Raw genomic sequence first — 22594 nt, forward strand, 5'->3', positions numbered from 1 at the left:
CTTTCTCAGACTGTGCCGGTTCTTTATTGTAAAGTTGCAAGACACAGCAGTGCACTTTCTCCGGGTGAACAAGGATGCACGATCAACCAATAAACCTTGGGGGTCCCGCTCGGAACCTCTTCCGTGTTTCTCCGGGCTTCTGAAAGCTCTCTCGTGGAGAAAGAACACTGTGGCGACTGGCGATGGGAAACAGGAAGCGGGAGGCGCTCTTGTCCTTGAATGGCGGCGGCGGGCGAGTGAGAGAGGTCAAGGCAGGCCGCGGAGGGGAGAAGGGCGCTTGTCGAGAACTCCGCGGCCAGCCGGCAGCCTGGCCAGCTCCAAAGCGGGGAGCGTGGAAGGGAGGCCGGGCGAGGCAGCCCCCAGGGGGCGCTGGTGTGGCGGGCAAAGGGAGCGAGGGGGCGGGGCTGACGAGGGCGAGAGACGCAAACAACTTTTTGCCGCTAGTCGCGAGCCCCGTCCCGCCGTGCATGAGCTGTAACCTGACACCGAAGCGAGACGCTGGAAGAAGCAAGAAAGCGGCGGCGGCGGCGGCGGAGGAGGAAGCCCGGCTGCCACGGAGCCGCCGAGGGGGATGGTGACCGCCTCCACCCGCGCCTAGAGGCGGCCAGGACGCTGGGGAAGCCGCCAGTGGGCAGAAGAGAAGCCGCCTGAGCCCCCGGCGAACTTTTCCCCCCTTGAAGGCCGGGCAGGAGCAGGCGGATGGAGGATGCTTTCTCCCTGGCGGGCTGTGTGAGCAAGAGGCGGCGGCGGAGGAAGCGAAGATGATGAAGAAGAAGCTGCTGCCGCCGCAGCACCAGCCGCCGCCTCGCCAGAGCGCGGCTTGCCCAGAGCCCCGGCTCCACCATGTGGCCCCGTCGGCGGCTGGGGGTCCCGGGCCGGGAGCGGGCTGGCGGCGGAGGCGGCCGCTCTCGCTGCTGCCGTTGCTCTCCCTCCGCGACTACGGCTTCTGCATGGCCGTCCTGCTCTTCTTCTGCCTCGGCTCCCTCTTCTACCAGCTCAACGGGGGCCCCCCTCACTTTCTGCTGGACCTGAGGCACTATCTGGGTAAGGCGGGATGCTGCTGTCGCTGCCTCAGTGGCCGCGCAGGCAAAGCTCTCACATGGAGCCGAGGCTCCCCTTGTCCTAACCACGAGCCGCCTTCCTCCGATGACAGGGGACTCAAGGCTCCCGGCCTTTCCGCTTGTTCTTGGGGAGAGCTCTTAAACGTTGAGGGGATGGCCCTCGGCTCCGACCCCCCCCCCCCCCCGGTCTTCTATCCTGAATAAATACAATCACCGACGGTAGTTTTGTGCGAGTCTGAGGTCCAGGCGAATTTGCACCTCTCCTCGCACCCTGTCAGCGTGGTAAAGTTATCTTTTTCAGCTGGCAGGGCATTGTAGCTTACCAAGCAGTTGTGTGCCCCATGGTGACAAGTTGGTAAATTATTTGTATTTGAGCATACTCTAGTATATATTAGGAAACTTTTGCCTTTGGAATGCAGGCCTGGATGATATTGACCTTGCCTTCTCAATCATTTTCTTATACATTCTGTTGATCCAGAGCAGGGGTGGCCAAATTTGCTAAACATAAGAGCCACATAGAATAAACATGAGATGTTTGAGAGTCACAAGACATGGATGTTAGATGTCTGAGAGCCAGAAGGAAGGAAGATCTCATGAAGATGAGGGGGGAGGAAAGGTGGAAATAAAGCAACTTTAACTTTAAATACATTATCTAAGCTGAATGCCTTCTCCACACCAACGGGTGGTGGGTCTTCAAGAACCACACAATATGTGTGAAAGAGCCACAAGTGGCTCCCGCACCACAGTTTCACCACTGATCCAGAGTTTTGTCTTCAGGAGTTCAGTTCTCCCATATAAACATGTGGAAAGGTGAAGGGAAGACCATAAGAAATATGCTAATTGGTAAAACTAAAATATTTACTGTCTATGCCTGCCTGGCTTTCACTGTTTCAGACACTGTGTTTCATTGACAAACCTCCCCCCCCCCTCCAGTGATTAATTTAAAATTGCTGTCTTACTGAAACCTGTGCCTTTCTGTTCAGCTGTTGGTAGGTATGATAAATTCTCTGCTCTCCTCATTGTATGTCTTTAAATGCTTAGAAACTGCTAATCCCCACTCTCCCCCCTCCCCTGTTTTTATCAGGCTAAATGAACCCATTTTATTTAGCAAGAGCAGCTGGCCTGTTGTTCAGTTGCACTGTTGTTAGTATCCATGTGGTGACTTTGCAGCTGAGTGGCGGAAGAACTTGTCTGTGTGTGTGTGTGTGCGCAAGTAGGAGAGGGGGTGGGTGAGGAGGAGGGGTGTCCTACAAGTCACTCTCAGCCTAACCATGAAATAAATTATTGCAGTTGTCATAGCCAGTCCCAGTGGTAAATTGAAGGCTAGAAAACAAAATATTAGTTGGAGTTAGGTGATTGCTGGAGAGTTAACCTGCATTAAGCTTGGATAAACTGACTACTAGGAACTTTGAAAAGCATTACAAGAGCACCATTGAAAGGTGATAGATACAAGAAATTACAATAACCAGAACAGTAGCTTCCTTACTGGGTTTTAGCACTTCTCTTCCAGGGGGCATTCTGGTGTCACTGTGTGTGCATTTACTTTTCATGAATGGCAGTTTAGCCCTCCGTGTTATTTCCATGCATACAGTCTTCTGTGTACTGTTATCTGTGTGGGGTGAATACATGTGTACCTTTTTTGGTATTGGGGAAATGTACGTGGTGATATGCTGTGTTCAGCAAGGGTGAACATGTGTGCTCAAAATATGTGTGGTTTTCCTGCTCAGAAGCATTATTCTTAAGGAAATGGTTATGCCTTAAGAAGTACAGTGATTTCATGTACCTGACTCTTCAGACATTTTCATTTTTTGTTAACTTACTTTCTCCTCCAACATGCTTTTAGGTTTAGTGACATATGCAATATTTGGTATAAATATGTAGTGCCCCCCTTTTGCTCTTGTTCATCTTCTTTATCTTAACAGTTCCATGTTCTGTTTAATATGTGCCCTGTCCAGCAATTGCAAATGCATTGCTTTTTACTGTCAAACAAATAAAATTATCAGATTCTCAAATACATTCAAGTGGGTGGCTGTGTTGGTCTAAAGCAATAGAACAAAGTTAGAGTCCAGTGGCACCTTTAAGACAACCAAGTTTTGTTCAAGATATGAACTTTCATGTGCATGTACACTTCTTCAGATACAGTGAAATGTAAAATAGAAATGACAGTCATACATACACAGAGGGTGGCTCAGATACATGGGGGAAGTCAAGGACAGGCCTGATATGGACTTGGGTCATGGCACTAGGGAAAGTGCTGGGCCTTTGTGCTGTTTCCTTGACCTCAGTAGGGGTAACAAGTTACCTGATTTATAGTATTTTCTGTCCACACTCTCAGAGGCTATGTTAAGATTCTAAATCATGTATTGGGTATGCAGTCAGTAGGGGTAACAAGTTACCTGATTTATAGTATTTTCTGTCCACAGTCTCAGAGGCTATGTTAAGATTCTAAATCATGTATTGGGTATGCAGTCTCATATCTTTGATGTGTAGTTTGGCCCTCAGTCATGAAAGTGGTGGAACTTGTTGGACTTAATATGTTTCAGGTTCTGTAAGTTTATATATTTTATACAAGTTTACATACATATCAGTTAATCACTCTATATTGGGATGTATGTATAGTTTCACATTTGCAAGATCAGGTGTTAGTCCTAATCCACACTTGAAGAGAGGTGTGGGTGTGTGTCTGTATGAGCTGGATGGCTTGTTTTCCTCAGAGTAATAAAATATGCATATTTTAAGAGAGTATTTCTCTAGCTGTTTTGTCAAGTGAAACAGAAAGAAAGGCTTCTTTCTAAAAGTTTTTTTTTCTTTTTGCCCTAAGCGGCTTGAACTACCACATCTCATTGTCAATTCTGGCACTTTCCAAAGCCCTGTAACCACTGAATTCATTTAACACTAAAGGTTTCCTTGAAGGAATGTGAATTGCTCTCAAGTATGTGCCTGGGAGAACCATAGGGGGCTGGAGAATCTGAGCTTCTAGTTTCCTGAAGTAGAAATAAGTGACAGCAAGCAAATAATCCAAACTTCTGGTTTGAAGACTGTGAGGGAAAGGAGTAGGGGGGGGTCTTAAAAGCATTTGAAAGTAAAATATGCTGAAGAATTAACATTATAGTTTGTGCAGAGAACAGCAATGTTCTTTGATAATTGATAGTAAGAAGTAAAGGTCTAAGTAAAGAATGATAGGATAAAATCAGAAAGTAGAGAACATTGGCATAATTAGGTATGGTGTGCCGCATTCGATTCTGGAATGCAGCACTACTGTTCAAAAACATTTTGGTTTGAGAGTATTCCAAGATCTACTTCTAAACAAACCTACAAGTGCAGGTGAAAACTATCCTTTAAAGAAAGCCAACTGTATAAAAACTAGGTTCTGCAGCTGTGACATAAAATGTCATGTGCTTATGCAAGGTATCTTTCACTTTAAAGTTCCCAGCATGAAAGATGGTATTAATTTACTATAAAGACAGGTCAATTTTTCTCCTTGCCCTCTCATTTTGAATTAAAATAGAAAGAATAAAGGTAGAGGAGAAAAGAGGGCATGGCTTCCTTGTCCATGTCAGATAATCAGAAGCTGTGTCTGAATGGTGAGTTTAATGTAGTTAAATGTACCTTCTGTGTTAACTGCTCTCAAAATAAAGTTAATGTGGAAAGTGCACTTAATTACATTAAAGTCACCATCTGATATGGAAAGTGCACTTGGTTACATTAAACTCATCATCTACAACAGAGAGCCTCTGAATGTCTCCCATGAATGTAAACTGGGTGATACACAGTTGAGAGTTCCAGAAGTGTCCCAAAAATAACAGGTGTGTTTCTCTTCATAATGGCAGGTGTGTTTCTTCATAGTGGAGATTTAACCACTGGCTAAATTTGGCCCATTATCTGCCTGAATTAATGTGTATGGGTTGCAAAGATAAACTGAGGAGCTCAAAACACCATGAAATAGTTTCCCTGGGCTGTAGCTGCCTCATTGCATCCAGACTGATTTCATACCTTGAGTATTTGCTTGCAAGTATATTATCCCTGCTTGTTTTTCATTATGGTGGAAGCTTACAATAGAAGTCCTCACAATAATCACTGAAAACTTCTCAGACCTTCTATTGCAGTCACTTCCAAGTGTCCTGTTTTTTGGCTCTTTGTACTAAAGGTTACAAGAGCCCCGTGGTGCAGAGTGGTAAGCCTCAGTACTACAGTCCAGTACTACAGTACTACAGTCTGCTCACAACCTGAGTTCAATCTCGGTGGAAGTTGGGTTCAGGTAGCTGGCTCAAGGTTGACTCAGCCTTCCATCCTTTTGAGGTTGGTAAAATGAGTACCCAGCTTGCTGGGGATAAAGTGTAAATGACTGGGAAAGGCAATGGCAAGCCACCCTATAAACAAGTCTGCCTTGAAAATGCTGTGAAAGCAACGTCACCCCCGAGTTGGAAATGACTGATGCTAGCGCAGGGGATTACCTTTACCTTTTATTAAAGCTTAGAGAGTGTGTTGTTTTTATTAATATTAAATAATAGTTGATACAAAATAGCAGTTTCGTAGTAATAAACAAGAACTGTTTTTATTAAGATTGTATTAGGAAAAAAGGAACCATTTACTCCCATTGAACCATTAGCTTAATATAGTTTCCAATGCTGCTGAAATATACTTCATTCTTGTTACAAGGTTATTGTATGGATGCCACTGTAAATTCTCTTCTACATTTTAAGTATGTAAATGTATAAGTTTTTTTTTATAGTTAAGAAACAAAGTAGTATAACTGAAAATATGCAGTGCAACATATAGCAATGTCTGGACTAATACTTAGACATATCAGGAAAAAAGTTGCAACCGTGTTTTAATTTAAAAGTAGTTTGGTCACCATGAGATATGTATGTATGTTGGCATGTGTACCTTTCAGAAGAAGGGAAGAGATTTGGCCACAAGTTGTACTGCCTGAAGGAGTGCTGACCAGAACAGAACATACCCTGCATCAAAATTAGGATCTTTTTCACACAGAATAAGCATTCCAGTATGGCAACTGGCTAGTAATGGGTTTCTTTTGTCATTTCAGACAGACCTGGCTGCTACTGGAATACTTTTACTTTTTCAAACAATCCTGAAGCTGTCCTGATGGTGAGGCATGCTAGAGGCATTGCTGACAAAGACAGCTTCCGTCCAGTTTTCAACCCCTCCTTCAGATCAGGATCACTATGGCAGGCTGTGTGAAATGCCCCATCACACTTTTGGGAGCAGTGGTTGTTTTCATGTCCTTTTTTGCTGGGCAGCACGCAATTAGGGGTGTGCAAAAAAAAAAAATTGGAAAAAATCGGATTCGGAAATATACGGGGCCAAAAAATTTGGAATACCATATATTTCTGAAAACCGGTACTCAGAATAGCCGTATATACGGTAGATGCGCGGTTATTTCCGAATATATGGCCCCATTATACCCTATGGATATTTAAATCAATGGCAAAATAGGGTATATTGGAAGCCACCTGAAGGGGAGGGGGTTTGAGGGAGAGCCCCCAAATTTGCAGGGGACCTGCAGGGGACTCTTCCCTACAAACCCCCAAGACCCAAAAAGATTGGGCCAGGAGGTACCATTCCAGGGGCACCCAAAGAGGGTGCCCCTATCCCACCATTATACCCTATGGGCCATTGAAATCAATGGCAACATAGGGCATAATTAGAGGCTACTGGGGGGCACGGGGTTTGAGGGAGAGCTCCCAAACTGCAGGGAACCTGCAGGGGACTCTCCCCTACAAAACCCCCAAGTCCCAAAAAGATTGGGCCAGGGGGCTCCCCAAAAGGCCCATTGCCACCAATGCTGGGGAAAGCCGAATTAGCCACTTCCTCCACTATAATTGCTGTGGGGAAGGTGGCTCTGGCTAGAGGGGGGGTTTGAGGGAGAGTCCCCAAAATTGCAGGGCAGCTTCAGGGGATTCCCCTGCATATAACCCCCCTGGCCCAAAAAGATTGCACCGATCTGTGGGCATCCCAAAAGGAACACTGTTCCCAATGGTGAGAAAAAAACAATTAGAGCCACTTCCCCCATTGTAATTGTTGTGGGAAAAGTGACTCTGGGGAGCAGGGGGTTTTGAGGAAAGCCCCCCAAACTGCTGTGCAGCTTCAGGGCACTGTCCCACACAAAACCCACAAGGCCAAAAAAAAAATTGGACCAGGGAGTTAAATTCCTGGAGCACCCAAACCTAACTTCACACCAGAGAATCTCTATAGGACCCAAATGCACTACATCCATCTATCTACTCTATGAACCCTGCTGGCCTGGAACCAATATAAACCCAGTTGCCACCAACATCATTGCCACACAAAGCACAATCTGCTCAAGGTCTGCTCTGCAGACCTGGCTGCAGCAAACCCAGATGCCAGCTCTCCAGCCCAGCCCCAAACAACACGGGGAGAGCTGGCCAAGCACAGCAGGCATGCTGGTTCTGGATCTCTCACCCAGGTGCCAGCTTCCCTGCCACAGAACACACAATCTACAGATGCCAGCTTTGCAGCCCTGCCCCAAACAACGTGGGGATAGCTGGCCAAGCACACCAAGCATGCTGGTTCTGGGTCTCTCACCCAGGTGCCAGCTTCCCTGCCACAGAACACACAATCTACAGATGCCAGCTCTCCAGCCCTGCCCCAAACAATGCGGGGAGAGCTGGCCAAGCACAACAAGCATGCTGGTTCTGGGTCTCTCACCCAGTGCCAGTTTTCCTGCCACAGGACACACAATCTACAAATGCCAGCTCTCCAGCCCTGCCCTAAACAACACAACTTTCACACAAGAGAAGTGGTGGACCACACCTAGCTCCACATCATTCTGTATCTGACAGAAAGCAAGAAGCATTTAAACTTACCTTCAGTGATGGATGGTTGGCTGGTCCAGGCTCTTTTGTGGTACCCAGGGTGCACCACTAGGAGGCGAGCCAGAGTTGCACCCCAAATGAGGAAGATCACTGGTAGGGTCTCAGATTGTGTGAGAGGAAGGGAACCATTCTCTCTCAGCTCAGCAGCAACACACCAGCTATCACTGACCCATTAGAGGGACCTCAGCATTGGTATGGCTGCTGGCTGCCTGTCATCATCACTGGCATGTCCCTCTTTCTTCCTCCTGCCCCTGAAAACAAAACCTGGGTTATCCTGGCTGGACCTGTGGGTGCTGTCGGTTACAGTTGGGGGCTGCAAAGGCCCTTTCAGTATTATTAGGCATGTGTGGATGGGGACTGGGGAAATTTGGATTGCTTTGCAGATTTTAAACCAGCATTCACTTTTGGTTTGGGGATGGATGAGTGGGGGGGGGGGGTGCACTGCCAATCAATTTGTGAGTGAAGTTTTGGGCTGCCTTTGGACTCTAGTCTATGTTTAGTGGGAGAGCATTTTACAACCACCTTCCAAGCGCAGGCCAAGAGAGGATGCAGGCACAAGTAGGTGCTCACTTCATTCACTCTCGAAGTCTACGTTCGGGGAGCACCCGTCTCGCTCTCAGGGGCCTACCGCTCCCAGGGGGGCCAGTAAGCCACCTGATGAGTGTCATCTCAGGACTCTTTGTGGCGTGAGTCTGATGGGAAACACTGCCTAGCCGGGGAGGTTGGGGATGAACAGTGGAAGTGGCAGATGAGCTGCTGCCACCCCCCTCCTCCTCAGCTACTGGCACTGGGCCCGCCCTGACTCTGCAGCACTCGACCTTCTGGGAGAGCTCATCTCGCCAGCAATCGAGCTCGTTGGCCCGCTTGGTGATCATGTCCTTAAGGCGCAGGTCTAACATGGTTGCCATCATGTAGACCTTATCCTGGGTGAAAGTCTGAAAATGGGCCTCAAGCCCTTCATGCAGCCTAACAACCAGGGTGCGCACCACGGGAAGAACGTCTGCACGGCCTTGAGTTGGCACTAGAAACAAGGCCAGGTCCTCATGGGCCATGTGGACCATGGGGACAACCAGTGTGATGCTTGCCGTGTTAGATGAGAGCATTTCTCTGTGGATCCTGAAGGGCCCAAGAACCTCCACAGTCTGAGAAATGACCACCCAATCCTCTTGGGTGAGACGGTTCTCATCCCGAAAGACCCTCGTCTCATGAAAGTGACCCACCCCACACACCAACCCCAACACCAACCAGAGGTAATTTAGAAAAACCAAAATGTGACAGAAAGAAACTTAACTTTTAACGCCCCCCCCCCCAAAAAAAAAAAAAAACAGAACCAGGAAAAGGAACAACAGGATGTATATCTCGGCTTGGCTTCGCGAACGAAGATTTAAGAAGGGTGCAATAGTCCACGTTTGCTGCAGGCTCGCTGGTGGCTGACAAGACCAATGTGGGACAGGCAGGTCCGGCCACAGCGGCTGCAGGGAAAAGTCTGATTTAGGGTTGGTCCTGTAGCAGTGCGATTCTTCCTCAATCTCCTTTTGTCCTCAAGACCAGCTATGCGTGTGTTCTCAAAGGAAGAGACAGCCTGGTGGATGGTGTGCCTCCATGCTTTGCGATCTGAGGCTAGGTCAGACCACTGGTGATGGTTGATGTGACAGGTGCTAAGGGATTTCTTCAAGGAGTCCTTGTACCTCTTCTTTGGTGCCCCTCTATTTCGATGGCCGGTGGAGAGTTCGCCATACAGGGGAGGAACAACAGGACAGGATGGCGAGGAACAACAGGACAGGATGCAGAACCAGCAACAACAGAGAATAGATCCAAACAGATCACCGAGAAAAGGCCAAGAAACTCAACTGTTAAAAAGTGACCTTTTCAACAATAAAAAACCTCAGGCCAAATCAGTCAACAACACCCTCCCCCCCCAAAAAAAACCCCAAACAAACCAGAACCAGGAAAAGGGACAACAGGACACGATGCAAAACCAACAGCAACAGATCCAAACAGATCACTGAGAAAAGGCCAACAAATTCAACTGTTAAAAAGTGACCTTTTTAACAATGCAAATAAGGCCAAACAACACCCCCCCCCCCCAAGAACCAGAAGAGAAACTGAACAGCAGCAGCAACAAATCAAACACAGAATCCTTTTAAAACAGGAAAAAACTTGGACTTTTAACAATACAGGAACTTTACCAACCCCTCCCCCCCAAAAAAAACCCCCTTCACCCTAACCCCAAGTAATCCAAATTAGGAAAAGTAAAAGGACACTGCACTTTTAAAAGTCCTCTCACTAAAGTAAGATATGGGCAAATTGGCAACCCCCCCACCCCAGGCCCAGCAGAACCCCCTAACCCCAAATAAGCTACCCAGTACTCACCCACCCAAATCTGGATAAGTAAAGGCACTCTGAGTCTTAAAAAGTCCTTTTATTAACTAAAATAAAAACAAGAACCCCAAGACTGTCTTACCTTAGATGTCTTCTCTTCTCCTGGCAGGTCAGGCAAGGCTGAGAGAGAGCAGCAGCAGCTGAGGCCAAGGGCCAGCGCAGCACAATCTCTCACACCAATACAGCAGCAATAGAATGGAGTCCAGCCAGGCAGACTCCTTAAAAAGGTTCTCTGGCCCTACACAGAGCAGTTTCAAAAAATACCACTGCTCTGTGATTGGCCAGAGAACACTGTTTACTTGGATACCCAAGTAAACAAAAGAACAACAATGTTGCTGATGGCTGGGGGATTAACCCAGTCATCAACTACACAACAGCCCTGCAAAGCATGCTTTTGCAATGCATTTGCAAATGCATGCTTTGGATTGGCTGCTGGGGCTCCTCTCCCCTTCCCCCTCCCTCCCTGATCCCAGGGAGGCTATGGGAGAGGTGAGAAAAGGCTTCCAAAGGCGGGAAAGGAGGCAAGCAGCTCCCCTGTGTCAAGTCTGCTGTAATTCTCTGTGTAGTTTGATCATTTCTTTGGTTCAGGAAAAGGATCCTGGGTAAAAACCACACTGTATGCCAATGCTGCTAGCTCGAACTCTCCTCTCCCCCCTCCCTCCCTTTGTTATGTAGCAATGCTTTGAAATGGGAATATGGGAACAAGATTGTGGAGCCTTCTCAGAGGAGCGTGGGGGGACGCTCAAGGACGACCTAGGCCTGAGAACGAAAAAGTAACATCAATGTGTGAATGTGCCTTGCATAGTGTGCCCCTCCCCTAAGAATTCCTTTGATGTATACCTTATATGATTGCTTTGTTTGTATACTTGCCAGTCTCTCAACCTCGTTCTATAGTCTAACAACATGTTACAATAAACTAGAAACTTTTTATCAAAAAGGTCTCGTTATTGAAACATCAGACTTGACACCCTGAGGCTGCAGAAGCTCCTTTCCCGCCTTTTCCATGGAGTTCCGAATATCGATTCGGAAGTATACAGGGAGCTGTATATGGCTCCCATATAATGGCTTCCAATTGGATTCGGAAGTATACAGCTCCATATACTTCCAAATCAGTGGTGATTCGGGGGTTTATTCGGTTTGGCCGAACTGAATGTACACCCCTACACGCAATCTCTGCTCTTTTTTTTTTTGGAACGTTCATTTAAGAGAGCTATGACGCTGAAATAGAACATGTATCTCAATGGGGTCCAGGCATGCCAGTGGTGGCACTGCTGACTGTTTTATTGTCCCATTTCAACATCATAGTGCTCTTAAACGAATGTTCCAAAAAAAGGAGCAGAGATCATGCACCACTCGGCACAAAAGGGCACAAAAACAACTGTTGCTCCCAGAAGCAAAAGGAAAGTGGAACTGTGAAATGACACTACTTCAGAGACAGATCCTTGGCAGAAGTAAAACCACTGTATGAAACTCCCATACCTGTACCAATTACATCCCTGTACCTGATGACACACTAACAATGGATGCCTTCCTGTTTAGAAGGGTAAGTGTGAAAACAGCCATTGAGCTGTAGGGAGGGGTTTACAGAGGGTGGTTTTTGATTCTCCATTATTGTGTCCACCTTATCTGGCATTAGGTATAAACTTATTTTGTTTTGTAGAAAAATGTTGCTGATTCGGTTCCAATCACATGTGGATATTTATGTTATGAAACCTGCAATCTAAGAATTGTTTCTTATCAGATTCCAACCCCAATAGTAGCTTCCATAGAGGGACCAGGTGCTGACCATTGTGGGTATGACAGCAATATGCATTCAGGACTACAGTGTTATGATACATACGTAAATCATGCAGTTTTAAAGAGGGGACCTCATCTAGAAAATCCCATGGGAAACAGCTGTTCTTTGGAAGTTCATGTATAGAATTGTGTGTTCCTGGTTTCATTTTTCCTTCTAAATATGCAGAAAGATGTTCTATCTGAAGTTGTAATAGTGTCAAAATTCAGCTGTTATTTTCTCTCTGTCATATTGTGAAAATTTCTGCATATTATTTTTTTCTCCAGGCATGAGAAATTGGAATTTGCTCCATAGGTATATTTATGTAGATTTTATTTATACTTTCAATTTTTGAATTGCTCAATCCCTGAGTTCATGGGGCTTTGGGCAGTGAACAATGATAAGTAAAATACATATGACTTTGTTAAGACTACAGTATAAATTAAGCTTTAAAATACTCATTATAATTATACAACAGACTGTAGATGGCGCATAATTTTTCCTACAAATGGTTCTGGACGGTGTCACCTCATGGGTAGGGGAAGGAGGAGAGGGCAGAAAAGATGGAAATGAGAAAGAAGGGGGGTGCCAATCAAGTAAAACCTGTTGCTGTCCTCAACTAAAAGCCTGGTGGACATCTCTGCCTTGCAGGCCCTGTGAAAATACATTAAGTTCTGCAAGGCCCTGGTGTCATGTGGCAGAGAATTCTACCAGATTGGAGCCAGTCCTGAGAAGGCCATGGCTCTGGGGGAGCACAACTGGATGTCCTTCGGACCAGGGATCACCAGCAGATTGTTTTCAGCCGAGCATCACGCTTTTTGGGGGACATACCAGATATGTCCCAAAGATATGTGGGTTCTGGACTGCTCAAGGCCTTGAAAGTCATTACCAGAAACTTGAACCTGACTCAATACTCCAGTGGGAGCCAATGTAGCTGGCACAGCACAGATTGAATATATGTCATCCTTGGCACTCCTGTTAGGACTTGCGCTGCCACAGTCTGGATCAGTTGGAGTTTTGGGTTGATCTCAAGGGCAGGCCAGTGTAGAGTGAGTTACAGTACGCTAACCTGGAGGTGACCATTGTATGGATAACTGTGGCTGGGTCAGGGTGAGAAAGGTAAGGGACTAGTTTCCGTGCTTGGTGTAGCTGTGTAGATGAAAAAAAATGCCATCCTGGCAACATTTGTGACCTGGGCCTACATAAATAAGGACTCCTGATGTTTTGGTCTCTTCATTATCATCTACATTTTAAATACATAAGTGTACAAGTGTTTTTTACTTGTTTTGGTCTCTTCATTGAGCTTATATACATAAGAGGTTGTTGACTTAAAAATATTCATATTCATATATCAGAAATAGCAGGAAAGGTACCTTTTCAGTTAGATGCTTTCCTATTTTAAGAAGTCAAGACAGAACTTCTGCATTTGTCAGACTTTGGCACATGTGTGTACTGAAAACTGCAACAACCCATTCTCTTTTTGCTGTAGCATATAAAGCTAACTTTGGAGTAACTGTGTATGTATTAAGTGCCATTATGAATTAATGACCTCCAAGACATCCTGTTGTTAAAAAGCATTTCTTGGTCTTGCAAACGGTGGGCTATGACTTCCTTTACTGAGTCAATCCATCTCATGTTGGATCTTCCTTGTTTCTTGCCGCCTTCAACTTTTGCTAGCATTATTGTCTATTTCAGTGAGTCATGTTCTCATAACGAGACTAAAGCATGATAGCCTCAGTTCAGTCATTTTAGCTTCTAGGAAGAATACAGGTTTGATTTGATCTACAATCCACTTATTTGTATTTTTTTATTTTCATCAGTAGTCATTTCAAGTCCTCACTGTTCTCTGCAAGTAATGTGGTGTCATCCGATACCAGTTTTCGCTGCACTTTCATCTAAATCTAATCCAGTTTTTCTTATGATGTGTTCTGTATATAGACTGAACAGATAGGGAGACACAATAGATCCTTCTTTGAAATCTTTGCCTATTAGAAACCATTCTGTTTTTCCATATTCTGTCCTAAAAGTTGCCTCTTGTCTGTAGTACAGGTTGCTCATCAAAGCAGTCAGATGTTATGGCACACCCATTTCTTTTAAAACCATCTCCACTTTTCATGATCCACATAGCCAAACATTCACTGTAATCTATGAAATACAAACTGATTTTCTTCTCAAATTGTCTTGTATGCATTCAATAACCATTGTAAATCTGCAATATGCTTTCTAGTGCTCCTTTATTTTTTTTAATCCAATTTGAACTTCTGGTGTTTCTTGTTCCATATATGGTGGTAGTCTTTGTTGAGCATCACTTTACTTGTGTGAGAAATTAATGTGATGGTCTGATAGTTGTTGCAATCTTTGATGTCTCCATTTTTTGGAACTAAAATGTCAATTGAGTGTTTTCAGTCTGTGGGGTATTTTGTTTTCTGTATTTCTTGGCATATTTTTGTTATGATTTTGTAACCGTTCAGATAATGTATTTCTATGTTGATTTTTCAGCATGCTACACCATGCTTTAAATTTTCCCTTGATATTTTGGATCTTGTACAACTGATCTCGTTTGCTAACTACTTCCTCAAATTATGGGATTTTAAATGGAGTGTTGTTTTGTTGAAATGTGTAATACAGGTTGGTTTCTGTACTTCACTAGCAGTTAAGTGGGAGGAGGCTGTAGTTCTTAGAACATATGCATGGAGGAAGTCCCAGGTGCAAGCTTAAGGATCTCTGGCTAAGTGTCTTGGGTAACAGGAAAATGCTGTAGACCAGGGGTGTCAAACACATTTGTTATGAGGACAGGATCTGAAATAAATTGGACTTTGTTGGGCTCGGTCATTTGTGTCATCATACATAATGGCAGGTAGCAGAGATATAAACTTGATAAGGGACACAGACAAACACAAAGATTTTTTAAAAAACTTAATATACAAAATACAAACATACTTAACACATTATACCAGGGGTGTCAAACTCATATGTTATGAGGGCCGGATTTGACATAAATGAGACCTTCTTGGACTGGGCCATGTGTGTCATAAAATGTGAAAATAAAATAAAATGTAATGCCAGAGAGTGGAGATGCAAACTTTATAAAGGATATAGAAAACATGCTTAAAAGATTAGTACTCCTGCAATATTTTGTTTAGTTAACAATTTCTGCTAACTGACACCTCTTGCTCTGAATTATTGCATCAAATTCTGGAGACAATGTCTGTGTTGTAGCAAACTTGAGTATACTGTTCAGGTGTGTATCTGTAACTGGCAAACCTACTTTCATTTATTGACATTCATTACAAAAATCTCATGATCAATGCTTTGAGCCTAAGACCCAAAGGAAAACATGAAATGGCTGGGCAGTGTAAGCTTTTGTACAAAAGTTGCTTCATCTGCTGGTTAGCCAATAGAGAAAAGAGAGGCTTTGTTCTGTAGCTTCTGTGTGATTGAGCAAGCCTGGCAAAGCAAGCTGTGATGCAGAAAGAAGCAAGAGAGAGAGAGAGAAGCAGATGACTGTGAGGTGCTTGGAGGCCTGATCCGACCCTCGGGCCGCATGTTTGACTCCCCTGCATTATACCTTGAATGGACCTTATAGGTCTGAGAATCACATTCCATGCAACATTTATTTTTGCAAGGGATTCCCAACAAGACATGCCATCTAGGCTTGGGTTATGAGTTCCAGTCCCTCATTTTCCTTCCCTCACAAGTCTATCCCCCCCACCCAATAACGCCAGTGGGAAAGTGCTGGAGCACTTTGAAATTTTCCACTCAGATAGAGAGAGGGAGAAGCCTGTCTCTCCTCACCTCCTCCACAGCCCCCCTTCTCTAACATCTCCAAGGAGCAACAAGGCTGTGATCCAACACACATTTCCTTGGGAGTAACTTTCATGCAGCATATGCTCCATGGCAAGTGCCTTCCCTCTGCGGGGGGTGGGTGGGGTGGGGCTGACTTCTGAGAAAGCCAGCTTGGGCTCCCCTTCCCTGCTTTTGTTCACCTTGGCAAAGAAGTGTTCCATTGCAGTGGCAGCCTCTCCAAGAGTGCTCACACCTCTGCAAGCAACCCCCAGGAAGGCTCCATGGTGGTGACTTACTCTCTCAAGGAAGCTGGCTCAGGCCCCCTTTTCCCATTCCTGCTCACCTTGACAAAGAAGGGCTCTATAACAGCAGTGGCAACATCCTCTCCAAGGGTGCTCATCCCTAGCTCCAGTCATGGACATTCAGAGGCATCTCACTCATGTCTGCCTGCAGGAAACCTCTGACCAGGCTTTGTCCCTCTGTGGTGGCTGTGCAGCCCAGCTCCCCTGCTTCTCCCCCATGCCCAAGTCCATCCAGCCAGGGTAGGCGGGGGGTAGTAACCAGGCAGGCAGGCTGGGCACATGCAGGGGTTTTTTGTGCATGTCCACCTCATTGTTGGAGTTTCAGGAAAGCTGCCTATCCCCATCCCACCAGAGCAGGCAGTCCACAGCCAATCCCAGGTGCTAAGGACCCACCAGCTGCCAGATTGCAGGGTCAGCAAGACATCGTAGGTCCAGAGGAGTTTTGGCTGTGGCGGGGAAGAGCCTGACCATGCATAGGAGAAGCTAGTGAAGATGAAACTGAGCAAGCTGGGAAATTTGGCAACCTTGCTGTCTGCTCCCTGCACTCAGTGGCAGTGAGGAAGGGTGAGGACAGGGGTGGGGAGTGGAGGGGGGGAGAGAGAACAGCCCCAGTTGTGCACTGGATTACAGTTCTGGCTCATGGGCTGGTGGTTTGACACCCCTGTAGACTAATGGTCTTGGGTGAATATATAGGATTGTCATTTTTTAAAAACAATAGTTAAGGTTTGTATAATATTTTGTCATCTGTCTGCTTTGAATTTCCCCAGGAAATTTGAGATAAGCAAAAGGAGATTAAGTACTGGAGCTTGAAAACTTCAGCCTTAGATGAGGATGCTTACATTACAGTCAGTTTGGTTTATCAAACTCATTGAGAAATAAGCCTGATTATGTCTACTCTGATCATATTAGTTTTCTTGAACTGTGCTGAGAAGGCTAAGAGGCAAACATTCTCCTGTTGGAAATTGAATATACATGGATTTTTGAAGAAAAAGCAGAAGTACCATCTTTTCAAAAGCTTTTATTTCAGCTTCCTTATTGATTTAACTTCAGAAAAAGACATTCTAGCATCTGCCCAAATGTTTCAACTGTTGCAGAGGAAGTAATTATGAGGTTTGTGCTGCAAAATAGAAGATCTAAAAAAACCCACCCATAATGTAGTAGAATAACAAAGTTCCATACAGAGTAGATCCGCTTCCATGATAAAAGGTTATTTATCTATAATAGTTTGAGCTCAGCCTGTTTCTGGGAAATGGTCATAACACAAAAATGTCATATGTTTGAGTATTGTCCAATGTTCATAAGGCCTAAAAAACCTGCACTCTTTACCTCTTAACCTTGTATAAGAGATTTTCAGGCTCGTATTATATGGCATAAACAAGTATTTTTTGGTGGTTTTGGTATTGTATATGGCAGTTTTTATTAATATTTCTAATTAATATTTTTCAAGCTGATCTTGTACTGAAATAAATTTACATCATCATGTCCCAGATGCAGTGCTCACCCCCACACTTTCCCCCAGCCATTTAAAGGGAACCTTGAAAAGAACAGGTGTTGGACATGCCTGCCCTGCAGTTTGCTGCTTGCAGGGTGGTGGAGCACAACGCCGCTCTTTTCTTTTTCCTCACAGGAGGGGAGGGAGAAGGGTGGCCACCTGGTGGTCATGTTTGGGAGCTGGGCCTCCCCCACTGGCTATCTGACCAATGGCAGGCCAGAGCCTATGAAACCAGGGGATCCTCTGCCCCCACCTAGAGAAGATAATAGTAGATGCTTCCAAAGTCTATAAACAGATTTCTACTATAAAACAGAAATACTGTGGCCACAGTTCAGAGGTTACTTCCCTTAGTGCATGAGATTCCTTTATTCTGCCTTGTTCGTTTTATTTATTTGTTTGTTTGTTATTGGATTTATGAATCTCCCACTCCTGATATAGCAGGGCTCTGGGCGATGTACAACAGAGTGATTGGTGGTTGGTGTTTTTTTCCCTCTTGGAAGAAAAACAGAATTTCATGTGTTTTTCAGAAAGTGGTTCTCATTGTGGAGTCATGTGGTACTGCTCTTTTATGGCTGTTGATGGCTGCTAGCATTGGCTGTGTTTTGATCATAGTTAAGAGCGGTAGACTCTAATCTAGAGAACTGGGTTTGATTCCCCACGCCTCCCCATATAAAGCCAGCTGGGTGAGTTTGGGTCCGAGACTCCTTCAGGTATAAAACCGACACCTCCTCCCTTCTTCCTTCTGCTGAAGGTGGCTGAGGCAGCATATTGAGGGTTGGTCCACCTCATCCATAATCTAATAACATTGGCTGGAGTATCTCAAAGTGAATAATACTAAAACCTGGGACCACTACTTTGGAAAATATATCATTTGTGTTCAGAGAGTACCATTAGTAATTTAATGATTGATTGATTTTTTGATTGATTTTACAGTTTTTGGTTAGTCTTTGAACTAATTAATGTATTTAGAAGTACGACCAATTTTGTTATGAACATTTTTACCTCTTTGCAGCAATTCTGCTGTAAGGAGTTTGGGCTGCTTTCTTAGAGTTTTGTATCTCTTCCTAGAGTTGTAATTTTTAACCACTGATTTACTGAAAAAAATAAAGAAAACTGTATATTTTTAAAAAAATCATTTGAAAGTTAATTTCAGATAACCTTATCTGAAATTAAATTGATGCTGAGCGAAATTGTTTTGCACTGAATGTTTTCAGTGCTAGAGGAAGCTTTACACTGTGGTTGAAATGTCCTCTGAACCTGTCTTCCAACTGTAATGTTTACCCTTTTGGTACCTGCTTGCTTCAATTTACAGCCCTCATAATGATGTCCTAGCACGATTTTTATTCAGAATTGTTGTTCTGTGCCTGCAGAATGTGAATCTGTCACATTGCCCAGTAGGAAGGAAAATGAAGCTAAGGGATTTCCAAATGGCCCAAATTCTATTGGCTGCATAACAGCTGCAGGGACATCAGTTGCCTGTTAAAGCACCCTACCTACTGGAGGAACAGAGCTGCTGCTGCTAGAAATATATAAGTGAAGCTCTTTTGGGGGGAAGGGGGCATAAAAGAAAAAAAATCAATAACGTTTCTGTTGTGTATGTAGACTAATGTGTATGTTCCTCACTAGTGTTTCTGCCTGGGTCATTGGAGCCTTGAGGACTGAGCTTGGGGACTCTAGAACAAGGGGCAGTAGGATCCAAATCCCTGCTGCCTTGTCCCAATCAGGAGCCCCATGCTGGTTCAAACGATCCAATTGCATTCTAGTGTGGGAACCCAGGACTGTATATAGTTGGCCCTGTTGGCCCAGTTTGGCAGTCTTCTAGTCCAGTGGTCAGGCTTGGCGCTAGGGTTTCTGTCACCTGAGGCAGAACCCTGTGCCGGCGCCCCCCCCCCCCAGTACTAATTGAGTGAGCTGCAATGACATCACCCAAAAGTGACGTCATCATGGCGGCGCGCTGCCTGCCCAGCATAAATCTTGCTTTATAACAAGCTGAGCAGGGGCTGCGGGTGCATTGCTCTGAGCAAATAAACGCCCCCCCACAGCCCCTGCTGAGCTGATTATAAAGCGCGACAGGGCTGCTGGGCACCTTCCCCTGCCCAGCATGCTCTGAGTTCGGAGAATGCTGGGCAGGGGAAGCTGCGTTCTTCCTGGGCTTTCAGGAATCAGGGGTGCTCTCCTGATCGCTAAAAGCCCAGAAAGAACACTCGTGCCTTCTCTTGCTCAATGTGCTTCGAGTTCAGAGCATGCTGGGCAGCGGAAGCCGCGTTCTTTCTTGGCTCTGAGGGATCCGGGGAGCTCCTCCGACCCCTCAGCCAAGAAAGGCTCAGGGACAGTGTGAGTAAGGATGGGGCGCCTACCCCCTGCCAGCGCCCCTGTTGGAGCCGTCGCCCTAGGCTGTCACCTAGTTCACTGACTCCCACCTGCCCGCTCTGCCAACGGTTGCCGTACTGTAATTAATAAAGAGAGCTATGATCACTGGAACCACATCTCTTTCATGCGTTGAACCCACTATATTATAATTACCATCCAGTTGAAGCTGGTAAAGATTGCCACACCTCAGGAACATAAGAGTTCTGCTAGATCAGACCAATGGTCCATCTCGTCCAGCAGCCTGTTCCACATAATTGCCAATCAATTGCCTTGGGAGGCCAAACAAATGGCATTGAGTCCAAAGCCTTCCCCTGATATTGCCTCCTAGCATTGGTGTCCAGAAGGTTGCTGCCTCTGAATGTGGAGGTTCCCTTTTGTCATCATGGGTAGCAGCCATTGATGGATCTATCCTCCATGTATCTGTCTAAGACTGTTTTAAATCCATCCATGGTCGTGGCTGTCATTACATCCATTGACAGTGAATTTTAATTTTAATTACTTATTGAGCTAAGCAATATTTCCCTTTGTCTGTTCTGAATCTGTTGGATGCTTCATCTACTCATTGAGTGTCCACCTATTCTAGTATTATGGGAGCAGGAGAAAAGTTCTCTGTATACATTTATCTTCATTCCATGCATAATGTTATAAACTTCTACCACGTTCCCCTCTCCATTTTTTTTTCTTATTGGAAAAAAAATTCACAGACTTTTAAAGCTTTTCCCTCATACGAAAGGTGTTCCAAACCCTTTATCTTGGTTGTCTTCTTCTGTACTTTCCCCAGTATCTTGTTTGAGATATGATAACCAGAACAGCACACAGTACTCCAGATGAGGCCTCACCATAGATCTATAACTAATATTAATGGGGGCCCTTTGGACCAGGTAACAATTCTTCCTACACTGGAACTTGCCTGCCCTGAACCATGTGCCCTGTTGCTGTTCATTTACCCAATTTAGAGAGATCTTCCTGTAGTTCTTCACAATCTGCCTTGGTTTTCACCATCCTGAATAACTTTTGTCATCTGCCAACCACCCTGGTCACCCCAAATTACAGATTGTTTATGAACAAACTAAATAGCACCAGTTCTTGTAGGGGTGGTGCCTCTTCCAATTTGGTTTCACACCTACTTTAATATTATGATTTACTAGTGTGAAATCTATGCTTCACTACGGTATTTAACTACCTTTAATCCAGTTATAATGCTTCTGAGTATTTAATTTTTTGTGTGTTTTAGGGAGGGTGATTTGGTTTTGTAATATAATAGCAGTAGAAATAAGGCCTATTGTGTGGGGGGGATACAATGGACTCTAGAAAGAGGCTCTGGGTGACTGCCATCCTTGCTGTCTTCCCACCCAAGTGAAGGCATTCACTCCCCCCAATCTTGGGGTCTTACCAGCCACCCAAGACAGCAGTTTTCTGTAGGGGAATTGATCTGACTTTGGATTTCCACCTCCCCCTTGCAGCCCCCAGCTAGGAAAAGCCCATCCTCTCCATGCTTCATCCCTCAAATTTCCAGAAATTTCCCAACCTGGAGTTGGCAACCTTATCTCCTTCCCAGCAGCAGTAACAATGTTCTGGAGAGCAGTTGTAGTTCTGAGTGATCTTCAGCCCTCCCTTGGAGAATGGTTCCCCAGGAGGAAATGGCTGATTTGGAGGGTGGAGTCTATGGCATTGTACCTGTCTGTGGTCCCACGCCACTGCAAACCCCACCATTTCCAGGTTCCACCCCTCAAATATCCAGGAATTTCTCAACCTGGAGTTGGCAACCCTATCTCCTTCCCAACCAATGCTCAACCAGCTAACTGTGGAAGGAATACACTATCCAAATTCTCGGTTTCTAGGTCCAGGGGTTTGGGCTGGGTGTTGATGAATCAGTCAGGGCACCTGTTCAACCGTCTGCAGTCTCTGTTAACTGATTTTCACCTCAGAACACCGAGCTCCACATCTGAACAATTAGAGAGATGGGTGCACAAGCAGGCACACAGCAAAGCTTTACTCTCTTGCAAAAAACATTTTACCCCTTTTCAACCCCTTAGGGTGGAATTTCTATAAAACCCCTTCAGAGTGGGTGCTCTAGTTATGGAAGGAATGCATGCCCTGAATTTTGGGTTTCTAAGTCCAAGGGTTTGGGCTGAGCATTGATGAGTCATTCAGGGCACTTGTTTTTATATATATATATAGATGAAATAAATATCATGGTGCTTACATTTGCATGCTCTTACATATGAGGTGATAAGGGGAAGTCATCCACTTTAAAATCCTGTTTAAAATCAAGAGTTTTAAATTGGCTCATTCAGAGTATTTCCTGATTGCAACTGAAGTATGCTTAGGTAAATTGTTAGGTGTTCTGTTCTGGCACAGATGTCAAGTTGGCAGAAAGTGTGTCTTGGAATGCTAGTTTTGTAGTGTTCATGTTCTGTTGAATTTACTTGGTAGAAGGAACAGCGTGCCATGCCAAATTTATGGGTGGGTTTCCCTGTGTTATTCCTGGCTGCTTGGTCAGAATGACTGGGTACTTTGGAATGAATTCTTGCTCTCTCTCTCTCTGGATTGCTTTTTACAAGGTGTAC

The 22594-nt window shown here is 45.0% G+C and overlaps 1 protein-coding gene across 1 annotated transcript in view; it reads left to right on the top strand.

Moving 5' to 3' along the window:
* The first annotated feature begins 403 nt into the window (after positions 1 to 403).
* The window catches only part of UST (uronyl 2-sulfotransferase), a 238827-nt gene continuing 216636 nt past the window's right edge, over positions 404 to 22594 (top strand). Inside the window, exon 1 of the mRNA XM_060240748.1 lies at positions 404 to 1044. Coding sequence (XP_060096731.1) covers positions 762 to 1044 — 283 coding nt within the window. The 5' untranslated portion in view covers positions 404 to 761. The remainder of the gene's footprint in view (positions 1045 to 22594) is intronic.

The sequence above is a fragment of the Heteronotia binoei genome, chromosome 1 (assembly GCF_032191835.1).
Source record: "Heteronotia binoei isolate CCM8104 ecotype False Entrance Well chromosome 1, APGP_CSIRO_Hbin_v1, whole genome shotgun sequence".
Lineage (NCBI taxonomy): Eukaryota > Metazoa > Chordata > Lepidosauria > Squamata > Gekkonidae > Heteronotia > Heteronotia binoei.